This window comes from Rissa tridactyla, chromosome 6 (assembly GCF_028500815.1).
Source record: "Rissa tridactyla isolate bRisTri1 chromosome 6, bRisTri1.patW.cur.20221130, whole genome shotgun sequence".
Classification (NCBI taxonomy): Eukaryota; Metazoa; Chordata; class Aves; order Charadriiformes; family Laridae; genus Rissa; species Rissa tridactyla.
Window position 1 is genome coordinate 40,039,836 of NC_071471.1, and position 21,789 is coordinate 40,061,624.

General features: G+C 41.0%; 1 protein-coding gene across 5 annotated transcripts in view; it reads left to right on the plus strand.

The window, feature by feature from the left end:
• RHOBTB1 (Rho related BTB domain containing 1) overlaps positions 1-21,789 on the plus strand; it is a 66,929-nt gene that overhangs the window by 10,824 nt on the left and 34,316 nt on the right. For 3 of the 5 annotated variants that reach the window (XR_008467031.1, XM_054205623.1, XM_054205624.1), the window contains exons 3-4: positions 20,027-20,228; positions 20,587-20,690. The exons of 1 other annotated variant lie outside the window; for it this stretch is intronic. Coding sequence is in view for 3 of the 4 variants with exons in the window: in XM_054205623.1 (XP_054061598.1) it covers positions 20,037-20,228; positions 20,587-20,690 (296 nt within the window). In the remaining variant the exon portion in view is untranslated. Of the gene's footprint in view, positions 1-6,972; positions 7,103-20,026; positions 20,229-20,586; positions 20,691-21,789 lie in introns of those variants that run through there. One more of the 5 variants, XM_054205625.1, reaches the window with a different exon arrangement.

Here is a 21,789-nt window from a genome sequence, read left to right on the forward strand (position 1 = left end):
AAGAAGTTCTTTCCATTCCATTAGCACCTGATTAGATGGCAGAAATGTTTTAAGAAACTCTTAAGAGTTATGCAGATGCCAGCACTACAGGTGAGATAAATGGATAACATAGTACAGACATTAAATCAGCTCTTCAAGGTTAGGATTTGCTCCTGGGATTAGGATTTCCTATATGTGTGAATGTTGCTCTGTGAAGTGGTAATAAAGAGTTATTCTGGGCTGAAAATGTATTTCTGGTATGTCTCAGTCTGCGAAGAGAGACAGTAGGTAGGGACAGAATTCTCAAGAAGTTAGAACCTCTTGTATTAGTCAACCTTTCACAACTGCATTAAGAATAGCATTACCCTTAATTTTGGTTAGTGAGCGTTATAAAATACAACACTCCAATAGATTGCCATAGAGGGAGATTTTAAGATGAATATCCGCTACCTTGGAAAACCCCTTAAATACTGGAAATAGCTGATAAAGCAGGCATGCTATGGTGAGTTGGGAAAAAGTCTTATGACACTTTGGTGCAATCAATTCCAGTTTCGTTCCCTTGCTAAACAGCAAAAAGACATGCATTCAAGAAGGAATCCCCTGCTAGATAGTTCTTCCCATTTAGCTTCTGTTTGGAACAGTTTTTATAAGCTGATTAAATCTTTCTTACCCATGTTGTAGTTCTGAGGATCTAGAAGCAGAGAATATAGCAAATACAAGCTGTTGCAAACTTGGTACCATTAACAAAAATTACACATCTAATACAAAACTGTGCTGTACAACAAATTCTTAATGTAGCCTTGTCTTCTCTGGTTTGTGAACCCAGCGAGCCATAACTCTGCCACTTCTTCCCTTGGGGACCCTTACATAACTGCTCAGCTGTTTGTCTTGCTGTTCTGCACGTTAAGCCAAAATTTTTTTTTGATTAATTGTATCCTGGTACACCAAACTTTGCAAACTGGGACTATTCAAATGAATCCACTCCCTTGTAAGACGAGACTATGCAGCCTGTAGAAAAAGAAGTACGGCAGCAAAAGCAGTAACAGAGTTTTGTAAGGTTTCATGAGACTACGACAGTGCAAGTGAACAGGCTGAGATATACCTGAGTCAGCAGAGCACCCTTCCAGCAACAAAGACTAACCACATACTGGGCTGCATTAGGACAAGCGTAGCAAGGTCGTCAATGGCAGTGATTATTCCCCTCTACTCAGCACTTGTGAGGCTGCATCTGAAGTACTATGTCCAGTTTCAGGTTTTACAGTATTGAAGATTGATAGACATCCTGAAGAGAGTGCAATGAAGGGTCACTAATATGGTTAGGGGACTGAAATGCAAGATGTACACAGAGAGACCAAGGAAGCTGTTTATGTGGTCTAGAGAACAAAAGGCAAAGAGGGCATCTAATTCCTATCTCAGATACTTAACAAGGGGTTATAGGGGAAACTAGACTCTTCTCACAGTTGAACAACAAAAGGACAAGAGGCAGAAGTCACAAGTAGCAGCAAGGTAAATTCTCACTGAGTGTAAAGAAAAACATTTTCATAGTGAATGGCTAAGCAATGGAATAGGCAGGTTGGAGACTGTGAGCTTACCATCCTTGCTGGTATTCAAACCCAAATGGATAAAGCACCGAGTGACCTGATACAGCTTTGAAGTTAGCTGTGGACTGAAGAGAAGGTTGGGCTAGGTGACCTCCGGAGGCCCCTTCCTACCTAAATTGTGATTCTGTCGTAGGGTGAGGTGGGGAAAGCAGGGTCTTATAGTTAACAGGTTAAATATGGAAGTGGGGAAAGGCAAAAGCCAACATGGTTTAGTGGGAGGTGTCCTTGACAATGGCAGGGGGGTTGGAACTGGATGATCTTTAAGGTCCCTTCCAACCCAAACCATTCTATGATCCTACATGTGATTAGACTAAAAACTAAAGCATTATTGAAATATAAGTCTCTGAATAAGTGGTAGGTATCTAATTTTTATTCCAAATTATAAGTATTGGCATTTTTCTTCTCTAGATAGTCCTTTTCTTGTTTACCCAGCTGTCTAAAATGTATGCATATATTAAGCATTTTATATCCCTCTGCTAGTGAAAAAGAATGTGGAAATACAATTCATAAGGCAAACAACTGGTGCTATATATCATTCATAGAATGTTCTAATAAAATCTGGTGCATTGCAGGCTTCTTAAGTGATGATGGTCTTGCACTATATTTAGCATTCTGTGAATAACTGGAAAAAAAAAAAACAAATAAATGCACAGTGGTCTGTTAGAGCGTCTAATGCACACAGTGAAGACATCATTGTACACATTACATGTCTCCATCTCTGAGAATTGAGACAATTGTGTGGGATAGTGTGAAAAGGGATGCAACTGACCTAATCAATTTGCACAGTTGGCTAAGAATAGATGTTGACATCACTAAATAGAAGCACCTTACGTCAAACGCTAAACTCTGTCCTTATTACACCGAAGAGAAAAAAGGACTGCGTACAACATATAATAGTTTTGAAAAGAAAAATAATTGTGAATGCATAAGTGTTTGGCATGAGTACATTATAGTTCTGAATGCAAACCCATTAATACAGAAATTGTGTTGACAGAAAATGACTTGAATTTTATTTCAATGTGTATAGAATATGCATTTACATAGGTTTTTTTCAAGGCATTTATTCTCTTTATGAATTTTTTATAGATGAAATCTAATGGAATATATACTAATCCATTACAGAAGTAGTTAGAAATTATTTTGATCTACCCACATAATTAAAGCCTCTAAGCCTAATTGTGGGGAAAAAGTAGATTTCAATGACAGGAGCTGGGTAATTCTGGTATTTTAGTTCACGTGTTGCCAGTTGGCTAAGACTAAGTATATGACATACAATGGGTGGATGGTGAAGTCCATAACTGAAGTACCACGTCTCCTTATTTTGGTTGTACATCATTCATTCATGTTCTTTTGTATTGTTGAAAGCTGGTTTCATGGATTGTAGAGACTCTGTGAGATTGCCATATGCAACAGGGAGCCCATATGGGATATTTTAACTCACTTTGTTTTACTTAATTCCTTGTGCATTTCCACTAACAATCTTTTAATTTTAACATGCTCTTAAAGTCTTCTAATATGAAGGGCCCCTGCATACAGGGTTAAGGGAGAGAGAGGAACTCTAGTTTGCCCTGTATTATTGAGGTTTGGTTTTGGACTGTCGCAGGCTGCCTCTGCAACACCAGATCCGCCCTCTCTCAGTGCACACTCAAGCCCGGTCCTGTAACCGTCCACGCTGGCTCTTGTCAATGTGTGTAACTTGTCTTAGAAAACTGCCTTTATGCTTGGGTGTTGCTCCCTAAAACAGAGGGGAAATAATCTCAGTTGTCCTGAATTAAAAGCTTGAGCGGGTCCTCAGAGGGAGCAAGAGGCCACATCACTAGACTATATTTTATTTTCTTTTTTAAGCAGGATTCTGCGATAGACCCTACCTAGATCTCTAATACAGAAAAGAACCCCTTCCTTCCACATGACCTCAAGTCTGGATGGGTCTGGCATGTAGACTTTTTCAGAAGGCTGGTAAACAGTAATATGAAAACTAAACCACAGACTTACCATGCTTAGACTACCATTTTTCTGCAGATACAGCAGACTTAGGTTATGATGGGGTAGTAAGAAGCATGAGCCAGTCCATTTCCTCCTCTTCCAGAAGAGTTTTGACAAAGCAGCTGGGGTAAATGCTTGTAGTCCTCTCTTCCCACTCCTCCTGTTATCCTTGGCTAGAATTTTTTCAACCTATCTACTCCTGAGTCCTTCTCTGGTGTTTCAGGAGTGCAGAGGATGGAAGGGCCTGAGGGCACTGAGCTTCAGCATTTCTGAGCTGCTAGAAAGCTCCCTAAGGAGTTCTGCTAATACCACATGTTGGAAGAGCCTCTGAAGTTAAACTAACTCTCCAGATCCAGAAGTAGAAAGGTTATTTGTAAATTCAGTTACGGTTTATGCACAACTCATGTTCTCTCCTGGTGTTTTTCAATCATCTGAGAAATATATTCTCAAAAACAAAAGGTTAATTTAGCCCCAGAGTAATAAATAAGCTGTTGGAGCATATGGGAATATACCTTTACATTTGCACTTCCAAATACATTTTGTGATTTAGCAAAACTAAAATAATTCTAAGTAGAATTCTCCATGGGTGTGAATGCATTTTTAAATTATTATTCTATTTTTTATGCAGTTTTTTTCTAAGTTGTATGATAGTGTTAAAAGCATATAATGGAGATGCAATGATCGGGCACACTTGGCAGCCCGTAATCATGTTTTGGAAAGCTGTATGGACTTGGCAAAAGCAGACTCTCTAGTTAAATGCTAGCCATGGTCCAATGCCATGTCCTTTGGGATTGCTTGTAGAGATGGAACTTGTTTCCTTCTCCGTTTCCCTCTAGCTGTTATTCTCTCCTGAAAACAAACAAATAAAAAAGAAAAATACAAGCTGGCTACCTGAAATACTTAAATATCTAATTGAGTAAAGCTTTACCACTCATATATTTTTAATGCTTATGCAAAGCCAGTAGGAATACTTGTGGTTTATTACTGTGCTTTCTTGTATCAAGGCCTAGAAATTGTTGGTTGCTCTACACCCTATCAGAGATCCATTCCAGCCACTTCTCAAGGTGTGTCACTCAAGTTTATGGTCAAAACTAGTCTTTTTTTAAAAATTTGGGAAAATGTAAATACAGTTCAATAGGATCATGTGTCAGAGAACAGCGAGCTTCTAGCTGTCCTAGGTTTTTGTTTTGTATTATGCTGGAAAAGCTGCAATCTGAATTATATAAGTTACATGTTTGTCGTAGGAAAGCACTGAATGGTAAAAGTTGCTGTAAATGGTCACTAAAATGGAAACTACATAGTAGTATGTAGCTGTTTCCACAGCTGCAGAAGCCTTCAGGCTCTGGGTGCCCTTTGATGAAAGAGAACAAAAGGGAGAAACTTAAGACCTTTGCTTTTTCCACATCAAAAGCAAAACCCTGTTTCTCTCTTTCCCATTTTAACCACCTGACTAATCTTTGTCATTGCTGTATTCTGCTAAATTTACTGTTATGCACTAAAAATAGCACTTTCTCCCTCTTCCTGCCCTCTTCCTTTATTCCTGTAGAAAAGCTCTGTAACAAGCTTGCAAGCTTATCTAAAGGGGTTTTTTATTGCAGTCCAGTACTTCTTGAGTCAGTATTAGTGCAAGTCTGGTTGCTTTATATCAGTTTTCTCCCACATGATGCTAACTTACCTGTTATGGCAATAACATTCGCTCTGCAGCAGGGATAGTCTAGGTGAGTTAATAGAGATATGGGGTTCTAGTTCTGTGATTTTTCTTCAGAAGGTGATCATTTAGACTGTAAAACAAAAGTACCAATGTGAAGTTAAGATCTGCCATAGTGAAACAGTCCAATAAAATGAATACCCTTTTTTAGCACCCTGCTTTGCTCAGCCCCCTGAATTAAGTGGGATGAACCTGGGCCTTATTGTTTTCCTGAAAGTTGCGTGTCCTAGAAACAAGTGAATACACAGGGATTGTTATTCTTGCGTAGAATGAAAGTTTTTAGCCCTCATTTGTGGAGAAAAAATAGTTCATGTAGAGCTTGAACCTTAAGAAATGGAAGGTAATTATACTATTCACTTTAAATCTGTAAATTATAGGATTTGACACTTATTTAGTTTTTGTTGCCTCATTATCAGTTTGATATTTCTTTGATTGCAAGAAGATGTCTGAGTGAGAGTTGTTTTAGTTTCTGATGCATTTATCTTGTTCATCCAAACTCTGTGCAAAGCTAGGAAAATAACACTTAATATTTGCAATAGTGCATGGTGTTCTTCTGCACCTAATAGCCTCCTGTGAGATGAAGTTGCAAACTGTAATTTTTCCTGATGTAGATGTACTCAATTGAAAATTGTTGCAGCTTGACCTGGTTAATGGGAAGTTTGACTTTTGGGTATTTGAAAAATGTAAGTAATCAACTAAATGCAGTTGGATGCCGTTAATATGTTATTGGTACTGTTAAGTGTTACTGGAAGTGGTGCTTTTAATTTATAACATGTTTTCAAAAAATGGCTGCAATACTGCAATGTGTGAGTCCAGGTTGCTCTAAGAGAATAACTTCTTTCTGACAGTCACAACTACAACTATGTCAAAAAAGTTCCCTTAGCCGCCGCGGTTGTTCCCATGCCCTTCACTGCACTAAAGGATTAGTTGCATTTTTTGTTGATGTCAAGTGATAAATAGAAGAGTCGGAGAGCAGTGTTTTAGCAGGGAGCCTGCTCTGGGTTGTGAGCACTTTTCCCAGTTACAGACAGGGCCTGGAGCCGTTTTCACTAGTTAGAAATCTCCAAGTCTAGATTGTCAGTTTAAGAGCTGGGGGAGGGAGGATGGTTTAATTGTGCGTGTCTGTTTTACATGAAGGGTTCAAATATTAGTGAAAACAGAGAATTTCAAATCATAACAGCAGCACCTGTGCTAAGAAATTGCACACCCTGTTTAGGGGATTATCCAGGGAGGCCTTTGTGTTGTTTATGCACACGCAGCATGTATAGAGTGTGTATAAATACATGTGTTTGGGTGTATTCACTTATTTCTGATTAGTTTCGGGCCCGACCTTTTCCCGTACAAGGCCGTGGCCGAAAGCCACCCCACCATGCCGGTGCCGGGATGGAGAAGGAGGGTGAGCCCCTGCCTTGCCCCCTGCTTGTGCTGCCGCCCGGTTGCCGTGAGCCGGTCCGAGCAGAGGCGGCGGGCGCGGCTCCAGCCGCCGCCCCTTTACGCGCGGCCCCGGTTTCATGAATGAAATCCAATCGCCGCGCTATAAATAGAACCGGGGCTGCAGACGTCACAGCGCGCGCGGCTCCCGCCGTTCCTGCCGCCGCCAGAGTCGGGGCGGGCGGGGAGCCCGCTGCGGGGCCGGGCGGGCAGGGCGGCGCCGGCGGCATGCTGCCTCCCTGCCGGGTCAGGCTGGCTCCTACCGCTGCCCCGCCGCCGTAAGGAGCAGCGGGAACGGGGCGCGACGGCGGCTGCCACCACCCCCACTCCCGTCCCGCCGGGGCCGGGGGGCCAGCCCCGCTGCCTGCACCCCGGCTGCCGGGGCACCCCGCCCTCCCGGGTAGGTCCCGCGTCGCCCGGGCGCGATCGTGCTCCGACCTGCCGGCTGCGTGTGCGGGGCCGGGTGGGGCTGGCAGCCAGCGGCTCCGCAGGGCGCGGGTGGCGGCGCCCTGCGCGTCCCGTCCCCCCGCAGGTGCGCTCTCGCCTCGTCGGGAGAGGGAGAGCGAGGGGGAGGCATCCTCCCCCGAGGACAGAGAGGGCTGAGTCCTGGATGAAGCAGATCTGTCTGGCTTCCTCTTCCAGCGAGGCCACATGGCGCAAAGCAAAGATAGAGGGATACGATGTGTACGGGAAGCAGAAACCTCCTGGCGCTTGGTACTTACGAGTGTCATTTACTAAAAACCTGAACGATTTCTTTCTCCCTCTTTTTTTTCCGCCTTCTTTCCCCCTGCTGTGTCTGTGGAGTCTGTTGTGGGTTGCTGTGACAACAGCAGGAGGTTGCTGTGGGGTCCTGCAGCACACAGATTGTCAGGTGTCTGTGTCGGGACCTGGCTGGGGGCCATAGAAAGGGGCTGAGAGACAAACAGTAGTAGACTTTAATTTGTTAAGTCAACCTTTAGTGTGTATTGTGGCATCCAACATCTAGAGCAAAGAGAAATCAGTCACTGGACAGAGGTGGACTAGTCGGGGAGCTCCGAGTTGCCTGCTATTGATGAAGGCACTACTCAGGCTTCTGAAGGCAGCAATATACCTGTTTAAAAAATGACAATAATAAAAGAAAGCCCTTGAAGCTCTGCATATGGTCACAGCAAGAGCAAGGAAGTGATGCCAGAATATTCTCAATGACTTTGTTCATCCTCAGTTTGTGTACTATTTCAGGACACACAGCTGACTCAAAGCCAAATGTTCAGCTTGAGCTGTAATAGAAGCTGAGGTGGAAATCAGTTTGTTAGTGTGCTCGAGGGGAGTTCTTAAGCTACTGGTTCTTTCTAGGCAAAAATAAAGCATGTGGGGAGAAAAACACCATTGTTAGGACTACGTTAAAGAGTTGCCATATGACTGCTCAGTGTAAGTAGCAATTGAATGGCACGTATTTATGTACAGGCTGTATTTTGGGATTGGGAATCACAGAACATGGAAACAGAACAGCTTAATTTCTTTTCAATATTTTTGAGGTCCTCAAAATATATACTATATATATGCTATATATTATATACTAATAACAGAGGGGGGAAAAAGCCCACTTGGTGAGTTCAATATTTATATTAGGGTTCTTTATCTAAGTGACATAATACTTAAGGAGCATAAGATCTGGGGCAGGCTCAGATGCATTATCCAAGAAGAAATAAACATCAATTTTAGCTCTAGGGAGCTTTCTAAAACTCCTGCCCTTTTAAAACTCCAAGCTTCACAAATACTGTACAGCATTAGGCTGAGAGGAAGAGCTGATCACTTGACCAGTAAATCCCGATGTTTGATTCTTTGCTAATACATTTTGTTCTCTGGAAAAATGCTTAAGTCCTGCATCCAGATGTTGCCCTGTGCTGAAGGAGATGAAAGGACAGAGAAGCCTTGAATTAGGAGAAGCAAAGGAGCAACAGGTGTTTGACACATTCCTCCCTTGTTCATATCTATCCTGCCAGGAAAGTATGCAAATGTTGTAGAACGAAGTATGTACTTGTGAGGCAGGGAAAGGAAGGGCTGAGCAGTCCTTGCTGCGTACGGCAGACTTGCAGAGCAGCTCATAGCAAGGCTAGTCAGACTGGTGTTAATGTACCCTCAGATCGTATATTGGATTTCCATAAAAGACCTCAAAATCTTGTGCTGAAGGAGTGAATGGTGGCATGGTGCGTGGGCTAGAATTGGTGCAGCCTGCAGTACGTGTAGTGATAGTTGGGTCCTTTGTTACTAGGGGTAGGTTCATGAAATAAAAGTACAGATTCTTTTTGATTCCCATCCAACACTATTCCACTTTTCTGTTTTCCTCTCCTTTCTGTCTGATATGAAAGACACAAGATGGCAATTTCTCTCTTAGTTTTTAATTCTTTTTTTTTTTTGCAAATGAGTCTCTGTGTGGCACTAAACATTACAAGTAAACTTCACATATATTCTCCTCCTGCACAATTCTGTTAATGTCGCTCGATTTGCATTTGAGACATAAATGTACAACTTGATGCAAGATCTGAAAGTAGCATTTATCTGAAGTCTGCTATCCTGAAATCTCTGGGGGGGTTTTACCTGCTGTCATTATGAGGTCTCGCTCTCCTTGTGTAGTTTCCTTGTAGCAATCACATGTGTGAGTGAATAAAATCACAAATAATATCTTTTTAACATCACTGATTAACAAAGAGGAGAATGCATGAGAAATGCCACATAAAGTTCAAGAAACAAGAGCCTGATTCTGTCTTTCGGAAGGAAAGCAAGCACAGAAAGTGAATTCAACAGCTCTCTGTGCTAGAAGGTCACCAGTGTCTCTGGAATATTTTTGTTTGTAGCTCTAGCAAAACTTGATAAATATTTTCCCCACAGAAATGCGCAAAAGTTGGGAGAATGCCTTGTTTGGTGGTGGTTGTTGTTTGGGTTTTTTCCTTCTGTCCTGTTGAGAACACTGTTCAGAATAATGTCCTTATCAAACAGACCATACAATGTCAACACCTGTCTTTATAAATGGGTAAAATCAGTAATAGCCTATGCTACAGTATGGATAGTTTAATGCTGTACAAGCTTCTGATGCCCTTAATTACGTAAGAGTAATATCAGGGATTTCATGGAGTTTATTACCATGAAAACCAGTAGTGTTGAATCAGGTGTTTCCAGTGATCCTTCTCCCTTTAATCTCGAGTTTTACATATGTTATCCTAGATACTCTTGAGCATTGCGGTCACTGAGGATTCAGTTGCAGCTTTGCCCCAGTTATGTTGATCCAAATAACACACCAGGAGCCAGAGCATCTGATGTTCTGTCTACATTAGTGGGTTGTGTGATGCTATAGCAGGGGATCTGGGTATGAAATAGTTAGTGGTGAGGACCCAATGTCACACTGCTCGCATTTCAAGGACAAAGGATGTTGCTTCAGATTACCTTTAATCTGGTCCTCTGAACTGAACACTCGCTCATTAGTGGTGAATGGCACATCTTTCACTTCAGATTCATCTGAAAGAAATTCAGTTTGTGCACTCTATGACTGCACCTGATGTGAACCAAAGCATGGTAAGTGGTGATGACTGGAATATTTGCTTCAAAAATGTGTTCTTGATCTGAACTAAAATGCTAGTAGAGGTGCAACTTTAATCTGCTTTTACAGTGCAATGTTTTGTTGCAGAAGGAGGACTAACCTAAGGACTCAGTGCCCAGTGGCATTTTATGGGTGGCTGCTTTATAAAGTACCAGCTGTTTTGTGATGGTTATCACCATCAATGTGTATTGTCCATTCTTCACTTACTTTGGTTCTCAGCCACTTCTTTTAATGTCAGCCAAAGTTAATTTCAGTTTGTGATGATATGACAGGTTATTATGCACAGCAATGCCAGATCTTGGTCACTGCCTAGTCCCCTGCATCTGCTGTGGTCATCTCTGGTAAATGGAAAGAGGAGTCGGTTGTAGCCAGAATCCTAACAAAATGCATCTGCAAAGCCAAAGTGCGAGCCGTAAATCAGTCATGTACCAGCTATGGATGCCTCTTTCCAGGGAAGGTCAGTGTGTTTACCCTTCCTCACACAGAAACGTAGAATGGTTTGGGTTGGAAGGGACCTTAAAGATCATCTAGTTCCAACCCCCCTGCCATGGGCAGGGACACCTTCCACTAGACTAGGTTGCTCCAAGTCCCATTCAGCCTGGCCTTGAACACTTCCAGGGATGGGGCCTCCATGACTTCCTTGGGCAACCTGTTCCAGTGTTTCACCATCCCCACAGTGAAGAACTTCTTCCTAATATCTAATCTAAATCTGCTGTCTTTCAGTTTAAAACTGTTACCCCTCATCCTATTGCTCCACTCCCTGATAAAGAGTCCTTCCCCATCTTTTCTGTAGACCCCCTTTAGGTACTGGAAGGCTGCTCTAAGGTCTTCCTGGACCCTTCTCTTCTCCAACCTCAACTCTTGGCCTGTCTTCATAGCAGAGGTGCTCCAGCCCTCTTATCATCTTCGTGGCCCTCCTCTGGACTTGCTCCAACAGGTCCATGTCCTTCTTATGTTGGAGGCTCCAGAGCTGGATGCAGAACTCCAGGTAGGATCTCACCAGAGCAGAGTAGAGGGGCAGAATCACCTCCCTCAACCTGCTCGCCACGCTTCTTTTGATGCATCCCAGGATACTGTGGCTTTCTGAGCTGCAGGCGCACATTGCTGGCTCAAGTCCTTCTCCTCAGGGCTGCCCTCAATCCATTCTTCATCCAGCCTGTATTTGTTCTTGGGATTGCTCTGACCCACATGCAGGACCTTGCACTTGGCCTGGTTGACCTTCATGAGGTTTTCACAGGCCCACCTCTCAAGCCTGTCCAGGTCCCTCTGGATGGCATCCCTTCCCTCCAGTGTGTCGACCACTCCACACAGCTTGGTGTCATTGGCAAACTTGCTGAGGGTGCACTTAATCCCACTGTCCATGTTGCCAACAAAGATGTTAAACAGTGCCAGTCCCAGTACCAATCCCTGAAGAACACTCCTCACTGATCTCCACTTGGACATTGAGCTGTTGACTCCAACTCTTTAAGTGCCATCATCCAGCCAATTCCTTATCCACCAAGTGGTCCATCTGTCAAATCCACGTCTCTCCAATTTAGAGACCAGAATGTCACACGGGACAGTGTCAAGTGCTTTGCACAAGTCCAGGTAGATGATATCAGTTGCTCTTCCTTTATCCCCCGATGCTGTAACCCCATCATAGAAGGCCACCAGATTTATCAGGCATGAATTGCCCTTAGTGAAGCCATGTTGGCTGTCACCGATCACCTCCTTGAAGCCATTTTGTCTGTCATCGATCACCTCCTTATTTTCCATGTGCCGTAGCATAGTTTCCAGAAGGATCTGCTCCATGATCTTGCTGGGCACAGAGGTGAGACTGACTGGCCTGTAGTTGCCCAGGTTTTCCTTTTTTCCCTTTTTGAAAGTGGGGGCTATGTTTCCCCTCTTACAGTCACCCAGAACTTCACTGAACTGCGGTGACTTCTCAAATATGATGGCTAGTGGCTTAGCAACTTCATCTGTCAGTTCCCTCAGGACCTGCGGATATATCTCATCAGGTCCCATGGATTTGTGCACTTGGAGGTTCCTTAGATGGTCTCGAACCTTATCTTCTCCTCAGTGGGCAGTTCTCCATTCTCACAGTCCCTTCCTTTGCTTTCTGCAACCTGGGTGGTGTGGCTAGAGCACTTGCCGGTGAAGACTGAGGCATATACATCGTTGAGTACCTCAGCCTTCTCCATATCCTGGGTGACCAGGTCTCACGTTTCCTTCTGGAGAGGGCCCACATTTTCCCTAATCTTCCTTCCTTCCTTCCATCCATCCATCTGGCACAGCAAGAAAGAAGAAACAAAAGAAGCTGCAAGGGCCTGCTCTGGGTTGCAGTCTGTTCTTGAAGTAGACTCTGAAGAACTGGTGAAGGGGAGGGATGGTGGAGTTGCGGGCTTTCCCACCATATAGCAAGTACTCATCCCAGATTCTCACACACGAGGTTCTGAAACAGTTAAATGTCCTCCACCTGCTCTATGGATTAATTTCTAGAGAGATGATCTCATCACAAAGGATATCGCAAGGTATGTCACAGGTCAAAATAATACCTAAGCTGCTCAGTGTAATCAGCTTGTTGATTTCTCCTCTTCAGTTCTTCCAGAACTTGTCGGAAAATTGACACAGTTCAAGTGTAATGCTGAGCTTTGCATTTGGATCTCTATTTGGTCTGATAGACTGTGAGTGTGTATAACATAGAGAGGTCCTTGTGGACTACATATTTCAGGAGGCTCAAAAGAATCACTTATTGTACCTAAGATGGGATGTTTTCATGCTCAGCTATTGACCTTCAGGGCAGGCTGTCTTATATAGTAATGTGGAGAAGAATTTGTATTTTGCTAGTACCTCTGATTTTTGGTCGTCTAAGGAGGTGCTCATTCTTACTGATCGAAAGGTGTTGTGTCATCACAGAGGTAGGCTGAGTTTGACAAAGGGTCCTAATAACTAGCCTTTAGAAACAAACAAATCTGTAGTCAAGCATGCTGTGAAAGAGTGGACTGCACGCTTCTGATAGTACTAGCCAGTTTCTACAGAGAGGTTGTGGCGATGATTGGACTGAGAAGTTTTCTAGGTAAACATAGAGGCATCTGTTCTGTCTTCAACTTTACACCTTCATTAGAGGCTGTTCTTTTCTTTTCTGTTTGTGTCCATGGTAAATTTTTTGCTCCCTTCTTTTAAATTTGAGGGGTGGAGCAGGAATTAGGGCAGCTCAATGGAGGTTTCTAAAAACTTTTTTCTTCCAGCAGGTAATACAAAGTTAAGGGGTAACATCCGGGATTAAATCTAATGCTTGTTGGCCAAAAGCTATCATGAAAGAAGCTGGTTCAGGCAGGCCAAGTGGAGTCTGTCTTGATGACAACCTCAGCACTTACCTTCTCCAGCTGTATCAAATTTTAGCAGCGTTCTGTGAGATTTATTTCTTTGTTGATACTTGCCCTAAGCTGAAACACCCCAACTATCCCAGAACGACTGAAAAAGGGTAGAACCAGGTTCCACCCTTGTGGAAGATAAAGGCATTCCTGCTGACCTGCACTCGCCTTTTGTGGGCAGCAACAGCCACGGTTATCTCATTTATCACCTCATGCAGTGAAGCAATGTTTCAGTCAGCTACCCTTCTCTTTCTACCTATGGTAGATCCAAGGGTCTCATGGTTGAGATCAGGTTATCTTTAGAATATAAGGGCTTTTCTCCATTCCCAGTCCATTGGCTGTATCTGTTGTTCTCTTCTGTCGATGGGCCAGGTAGGGCAAGTAGTTGATAAATCCCAGAGCTAATCTTGAAATTTTTTCCTCTTTTGTCAGTCTCTTCAGTCTTTCCATGTAAACTGCCAGAAATTTAAATAATGGCAATAGGGCAATGCTTCATCCTGGATGAGAATCTAGCCTGATATGCAACATTGCCCGTCTTTGTCCTCTGTTGACCTTGTGATCTGATCCCACCTTAAGTCTTATTACCCTTTGTCGCCTGCTGGCTCTTTCATGCTGACAAGGAATAGTTTTTCAAGAAATCTCCCCATCGGTCCTCCTGCAATTTAATAAAATACTAATATTAATTTATACCTTGTGAAAAATGTTTTCTGATAGTCTTTTAACAGCTAGTATAGTTTATCTGTTATTTGATGACAAGTTATGATTTATTTCACAAATATACTTGCTGGGGACCTAAATTCATTGATTAAATTGAGCCAAACCACAAAATAGCCTTTTGGCCCGTATCCTATCCCGAAACCAGAGCTGTCTGTGAATTCTATGCTCTTGCACAAATGAACAGTAAGTCCCCCTGCTTTTTCCCCTGGCATGTGTGTGTTAATCCATTAAGATTCTGAAACAACACATGGAAGGTTATATATTGAGAATGAACGTTTCACACGCTTGTTCTGGCTCAGGTGCTCTTTGGTCCTTGCCAGCGTGCTGGTGCCTGGGGATTCTGCAGTGTAAGGTAGTGACTTCAGTCCCTGAAGAACTTAGCATTTTGCATCTCCTTTTCCAGTTTCCATGGCTGCAAGCAGTAATTTTGTAACTTGGGGATAGAGGTAAGAGTATTGCGTAGTCTTATAAATTTTTTTTATACTCCTTTTGATACGTTATTGCATAACGGCTCTCTGAAGGAGTCACTCCAAAACTATACTCAAAAATACATCTCCAGAATAGATTGAAATCTGGAGTACCTATAAATGCTCTTTCACAGAGTTTCAAAAGAATGTGGTTTTCAAGGATGTTGATAGCCTTACTACCTTACTGGTGGCCTGAATTTTTCAAATAATTCCCACTCATGCCATTCATATTAAGTGGTGGTAGTTTGGTGTCTCTTTCCATTGGATTCCTTTAAGAAAATTGTGACATTGTTATTGTGGTTTTCAACCTGTTTGTTTGAAGGACTTCCTGGTTTCCATGTTTAGTCAGCTTACTTGAGACAGGTTGGAATTATTATTTTTTTTTCCCGTGGAATAACTTAAAGGAAGACTTTACTGAGCAGGCAAGGTTCTTACATACTGTCACTCTGAACCTTCAGCTGACAGGTTGCTCTTAACACAAGAGTTAAGTAACATCCTTGCTTTTTTTCATGCTAAGAGGTGCTACCTCAGTCTTAGGGATGTGTTCAAGTACTGAGCTAAGAAGTAAATGCCTGCAGGATCATTCCATAATCACTGATTAATGTAGACATTCTTAGTGATTTGTTTGTGGTGTTTTGATGAAAAGGGTTGATAATTAGCTACTGCTCTTGGAAAAAAAATCTTGTTTATGTTTTGTATACGCTAAGTGATGATTTAAAATACCTGGAAATTTCAAAATGGGCAGTTAGTTGCATAGGCAGGGAGATCCATAGGAGTGGATTCCTGATCCTGCACTGGGAACTCACTGTTGGATTTGTATCTTCATCCACTTTCTTTCCTAAGAGAAAAATGCAATTATAGCTTTAAATATATTAAACTGCATTCTTAAAACAAGTTCATGGTTAGGATCTGGTTATCTTTTGTATATAAATACCCCTACATTCATACATAGAGAGAGAGATTGTGTGCGTCTATTGTGTTTAATCTGTGTACGGTAGACTAGATAACCAAGTGATATGCTGCTTCTATGTATCTTTTGGAAAATTTCTCTAGAAAGGCAGTGTTTCATTACTGAGGCTGACTAGCCAGAAGGATCTGCATGCTATGGCAACCACAACTGTTTTTTAGTGATAATAATAACAACTCATTCAGCAATGAGGAAAAACTATACAAAAAGCCAAGCACCCTACAGCAATTTGAGGTGAAGCAACAAAGAAAGAAATCAGTGACCGTAACCATCTGCAAGCCATGGTTCAGAACAGTAACCTTATACTTCTTTGGAAAAAAATCAGCTTTATTTGGAATAGTTCTTTTCTGGTAATCAAGCGAATTAATTAAATGGCTTTATCTTAGATCGTGAGTCTACTCACATCTGATTTTTGGCTGCCTCTGTCTCCTCTTCATCTGCAAACAATCACAGGTGACAATGTAAAGATAGAAACATCTTAAGAGATTTTTGAGATCCTGTGTTATTCTTGTGGGTATCTTTTTTCATTTCCATCCATCTGCTCATCTTTCTTTAGAACTGGATTAAGCTGCTGAATCTTTCACTGCTTTCTTTTGGGAACAGCCATATTTGATCAGATCTTTCCCCTAGTAGGTTTCTCACTGCTCTGCTTTGATGGCCTTTCTGTCTTTCTTTGGCTTTTTTGGCAGTGTCTTCTCTGAGACTGGTCACACTTCCAGTGACTTTCCCCTTACTTTACCCTATTTTGTTTTGATGGTATTGCGGGTTTCAGGTTGGTTTTAGCAAGTTTTTCATTGGTCTTGGAATTTTATGTTGATTTTTATTTTTTTTTAATTAAGCTCTATATACACTGGTTTGCTCTTGTCTAACCAGTTTTGTTTCAGTTCCAGTTGGTCTTCCCAGATGTCACCAGACTTTTAGAGCTCAATCTAGATTTTTTTTTTTATATTTAAGTAAGTTTTGTAAATACATGGTTAGCATTTTTAATCAGTGTGATTACATAATAGGTTTAGCACAAGCTTAACCTAGAGGCTACCTTAAAAAAACTGACTGTGGCTATATTTTTAAGATCTTGTACATATTCCTGGCTTTAATCATTCCCATAGCCAGAAGGCCTCTGGCTACGTTTGTAAGAATTTAATCCACACATTTTGCTAATTGTTTATACTGTAATTTGTTGTTAGCATCTGTTTTTATTTGACATCTCTAGTTATCTGTCCAGGCTTCTGTCTGTCAGTCTCTTCAGGAGCTACTTCTGGTTTAATCCCTTTCTGAAAACTAGTGAACAATATTAAAATTACCTGCATTTTTAATACATATATATATATAGACACACACACATTGGAGTGGGTTTAAGAACTTTCCTTAACATAGCCACAAAGCTCTAGTTTTGCTTTTATTCCCAGTTTATTTTAATCTCTGTCCTGTGCAGTATTGAGTCACGCTAAAAATATCTTCATTAGACTGCCATTGATCTACAACAGGGTGTTTGGGTATGCTGTGCCTGAGTTCTGTGGTAACTTTGCTTTAATTTAGTAAGTATATCAGAAATTTTAAAAGTAATATTTTTTAAGTTTTATTTTCATGTGTTCCTTCTATAGGATTCTCAAATAATTGCATTGATTTCTCTTACTTTTATTTAAATTTGCCTATTAATTTTAAACTTGCTTTGTTATCCTCTTGGAGATTTTTTTTTAGATTCCAGACTCTGTACTTAATACATATTTTGTGACTGACTGAAGTGCATTTTTGAAGAACTACCATTTAAGAACTTTTGAAGAATTTTAAAATCAGATTGTTATACAAAAACCTCAGCTAATCTGTGTAACAACATTTTAATGGAATATTGGGTTGGAAGAAAAATTGGTTTGGCATCTCTCTGCTTGGTAGTTTAAAACCAACCAGACACACTGGCTAGCCACTCTTCTTCATTTTGTTTTCCAGCCTTGTAAACATTTCCACATTCCATCTGTGATGTCTAGTCCATGCATGAATAAAATATGAAGTAATTTAATACCACATATTATGTCAGGGGGTTGCTGTTTATTCTCAGACTTGAAATGAAACTTTTTTAGATCACATACTGAAACCTTTTGGGTTTTTCCTACTCATTCAGGTTCCTGCCTTTGAGGCCATGGTAGGCAAATATGTCTCATTCCCTGTAATGCGGAAAAAATATATTGGTTTTTGTACTTTTATTTATATCATGACTGTGCTCTTGAAAAGGATGTGGAGGAGGAAAGAGGAGTTAGCTGTCATTTCTGTTCTTGTATTTGGACTCATGAAATGGTGCAGAGCCCATGGGCCATCGCAGGTATCAGTCTCATGGGAGTTTGCATCCAACATGCAGCTGTGGTTGGATCGCAGAGAGGTAACTGGAAGTCTCTCTAGTTCTTTACCTTAAGACTAGTAACCTTTTAGAATGCAGGTTACAACTCAGATGAAGGGATAAAGGCAATATCTTAATAGCTCTGTTCCCTTATCAGCTAAAACCTCTGTGCCAGCATAGGTTGGTATCACAAGGCCTTTAGGGTTTACATGCAGTGGATATTGTGCACGTAAGTTTGAACCCATGTTATTTGCTCTACATTTGGCAGATTGCAAAGCTCTAGTTGCGCAACCATCTAGTTGTGCCAGGATGAAGTGTTTCTGGGAACATGTTTCAGTCTAGTGCAGGACAACTCTCTTAAAATGCTGTCTATGTGGTCCCTAGCTCCTCCCATCCACATGTAAATAAAGCTTGTAACTGTACCTTAGCCATTATAGCTATTAGCATGCAGTCCGTGCTCAAAATTGTAGCTAAATGGGTAACATTTAGTTCTAACATTGACTTTGGTTTCTTGGTTTACATCACTTTAAATAATGAAAGAATGGTGTTAAAATTAGTGTTTGTCTAGTAATTACTACACATACTTTTTCTTAAATCAGAACATAGTGCCTATGACAGTCAAAAAAGGACACCAGAACAGCTTGTATCTATCTTATTATTCTAAACAGCTTGACAGTTAATATATATTCTATACTTATGTGCGAATGAGATGTGAACATTAAAAAAGTTATTAAAACAAATCATTAGGTTTCTTTATCTGTAGTGCTTTCTTCTCAGGAAAAAGGACACCATTACTCCAGATGATGACCTGTGTTTTGTCAATTAAATAGCTGTAGGTGTCCTTGCTGAAATAATAACTAGGCAAGCCTTCCTGAACGTGTTTGTGCCTTGCATTTTCCTTTTTCTCCCTCCTTGATTATAATTCCATGGCAGAGACCAGATTGCTCAGCAGACTACTAGACATTAGAAAACCAAAATCCAATATATCAAACTATGATCCCACATTCCTTTATATGTAAATCCCACATTCCTTTATATGAAAATGACAGACTGTAGTAAACATGCAGGAGTTGTTTTTAGTTTTTCAAATATCTAGTTTTTCCAGCTTACATTCATATCCAGACATTTGTTCAATATGTTGCCATAGAATATTTAATTTAAGTAAATATTTTCAATAATAACTTTCCATGAGTATCACATCTTCAAAAATCTCCTTCTCCTCACTTTGCACTATCATGTGAAAAAGACTTTGTAGATACAGATAAGCATACTTGCAAGTTCCTGATGGGCTGTTTGGTTTCATGGTTTAGTCCATGATGCGTACAAACTTCTCCTTGGAAAATTAGGAGTGCGTGATACATGCAGGATATAATAGGAGTTGTGGTTTGTAGTGAACAGAGTCTCTGGAGGCATCTTACAAGTCAGTTTTATTGTGTGCATATAACTAAAACCATCTGTGTGACTTGCTGTTAGCAATGTTGTTTGGACAGCCCTAAATCAAATCCTGAATGGGCAAGGTTACAGAAGGCAAGTTTATACTGGAATCTTTCGGGTTAAGCCCACTGATGTCCAGTCTTTTCTCCTTAGCATAAAAAGTATTAGCAAAAGGTAAGTTTGTGCTGGCTGTCCTTGTTTCACCAAGATCTATCTTCTGCAAACAGGCTTGTGTTTACAGAAACCAAAGTGAAAATAGCATGTGAACAGCTTAAACCAACTGTGGTCAAAATAGTTGTGCATTTGCATAACTGTGCAGTATTTAAAGGAGCGGGTAGCTTACTTTCATACAGTGTACTACAAGCTTTTCATTAAGTTTGTCCTCTCTAGGAATCTCTCAAGAAGTGGAAGCAGAAGGTTCTGATTCTAAATAGCATTATTTTTGCACAGTAGTAGAAAACAAGTTTAACTGTCTTGTTACAGTTTTTGATAAATGGACACTGACATGGACTACGAAAGACCCAACGTTGAAACTATCAAGTGTGTGGTGGTTGGAGATAATGCAGTGGGAAAGACTCGTCTAATTTGTGCAAGAGCGTGCAATACAACCTTGACTCAGTATCAGCTACTGGCAACTCACGTACCAACTGTCTGGGCCATTGATCAGTACCGTGTCTGCCAAGAGGTAAGGACTGCAGGTGTACAAAATACGGAGCACACAGTGTGAAGTTGTAGTATTTTTTTATTGGCAAGCCTTTCTTTGTCAGGATGCAGCAATGAGCTCACAAGCATTTTATGCGCAGTCTCTACTGCAAGCATGGTCTGATAACCATCTTTCCAAGACTCTCATACCAAAGTAATTTTTTTATGAAACCTATTTTTAGGAACATGCATATTCTGCCTGTTTTATAAAATACAGCATTTGCTGAAAACTATATGCGATACTTTCTTGGTCTAGTATGCTGTAGACCTTCTCACGGGGCAAATTAGAAATGTACTTGTTTGATGGAGGGAAAGAGAATGTTATGTATGTTCTGTTCTAGGTCCTTGAACGCTCAAGAGATGTTGTGGATGAAGTCAGTGTTTCTCTCAGGCTGTGGGATACATTTGGGGACCACCACAAAGACAGGCGCTTTGCTTACGGAAGGTAAATTGATCCAAGCAAAATTTTAAGTAATAATTGTAGTAAAATTATAGGTCAGAAAAAAAACGCAAATCTTAATTTTGAAAAGCAAGGACTTAAAAACAATCAAGGGTATTCATATTCCTGCCTACTGCAAAGAGGATTATCTGCTGCAAGGATTAAAAAGATATAAATATTTAAAAAGCAGCATAGTTTTACTACACTACATTTCCTTCAACAGCCTGCTAAGCCCTGTCAACAACTGTTGTCCTATTTCGAATTTTAAAGAACATTCCCCAAAATAAGCTTGTAGTTTTACAAAATTGAACATTATCGTTCCCTGCCTCTGTAAATAGTGTATGATACAATTGCCTAACAAGCAACTAACTAAAAGAGATGTTGGGAAACATCACTCTTACTCAATGAAATATTTATTTTATTAAAACCTGTGACATTGAATGGGCAGCCAACCTCTTGAGTGTAGAGCCAGTTGCAAGAAAGGTGAGTCTCTTTGGTATTTTCTTAATTAAAGATGAGGAAAGGAAGGGGTTTTCTTCTATAAAGCCTTCACCTTCAAGTGTCTGCAAGTACGTTGACTAACCCTGGAAATTCTGGGGGAAAAAAAAAAAGTAATCTAGATTTTTCCAGCATGTATTATATAACTTCAGCATAGTTTCAACAAGGACTGAAGCCAATGATAGTCATTCTGTTTTGTTTAATGGTAACTAGATCTGGCCTTGTGGCAGTACAGACAGCAGAACAGCTGAATAACAGGCATTTGCATACACATACAATGAGTACAGGTTACCTGTATTGGGCAAATACTGAGCTGAAGATGGGTTTTGGACAGATATTTTCATAACTGACATTTGCGCGAGGTCTTAGTCCTCGCACATTTTTTCACCTTCTTGAATATTTTCATATCCTTTTCATGTCTGCTTCAGTCCGTAGATGATCAAACGTCTGTAGACAGATACATTTTTTTCTAGCTGGGAATGCCTTTTGTAGAGCATCTGTCCCAGCTTTGGATTTCATGTTGACAAAAAGTACTGTCTTACTGTTTTCCTTCTCTCTGTGCTACCTAATGAAACTATTCTCCACCCATTAAAACCAGTGGAGAGGG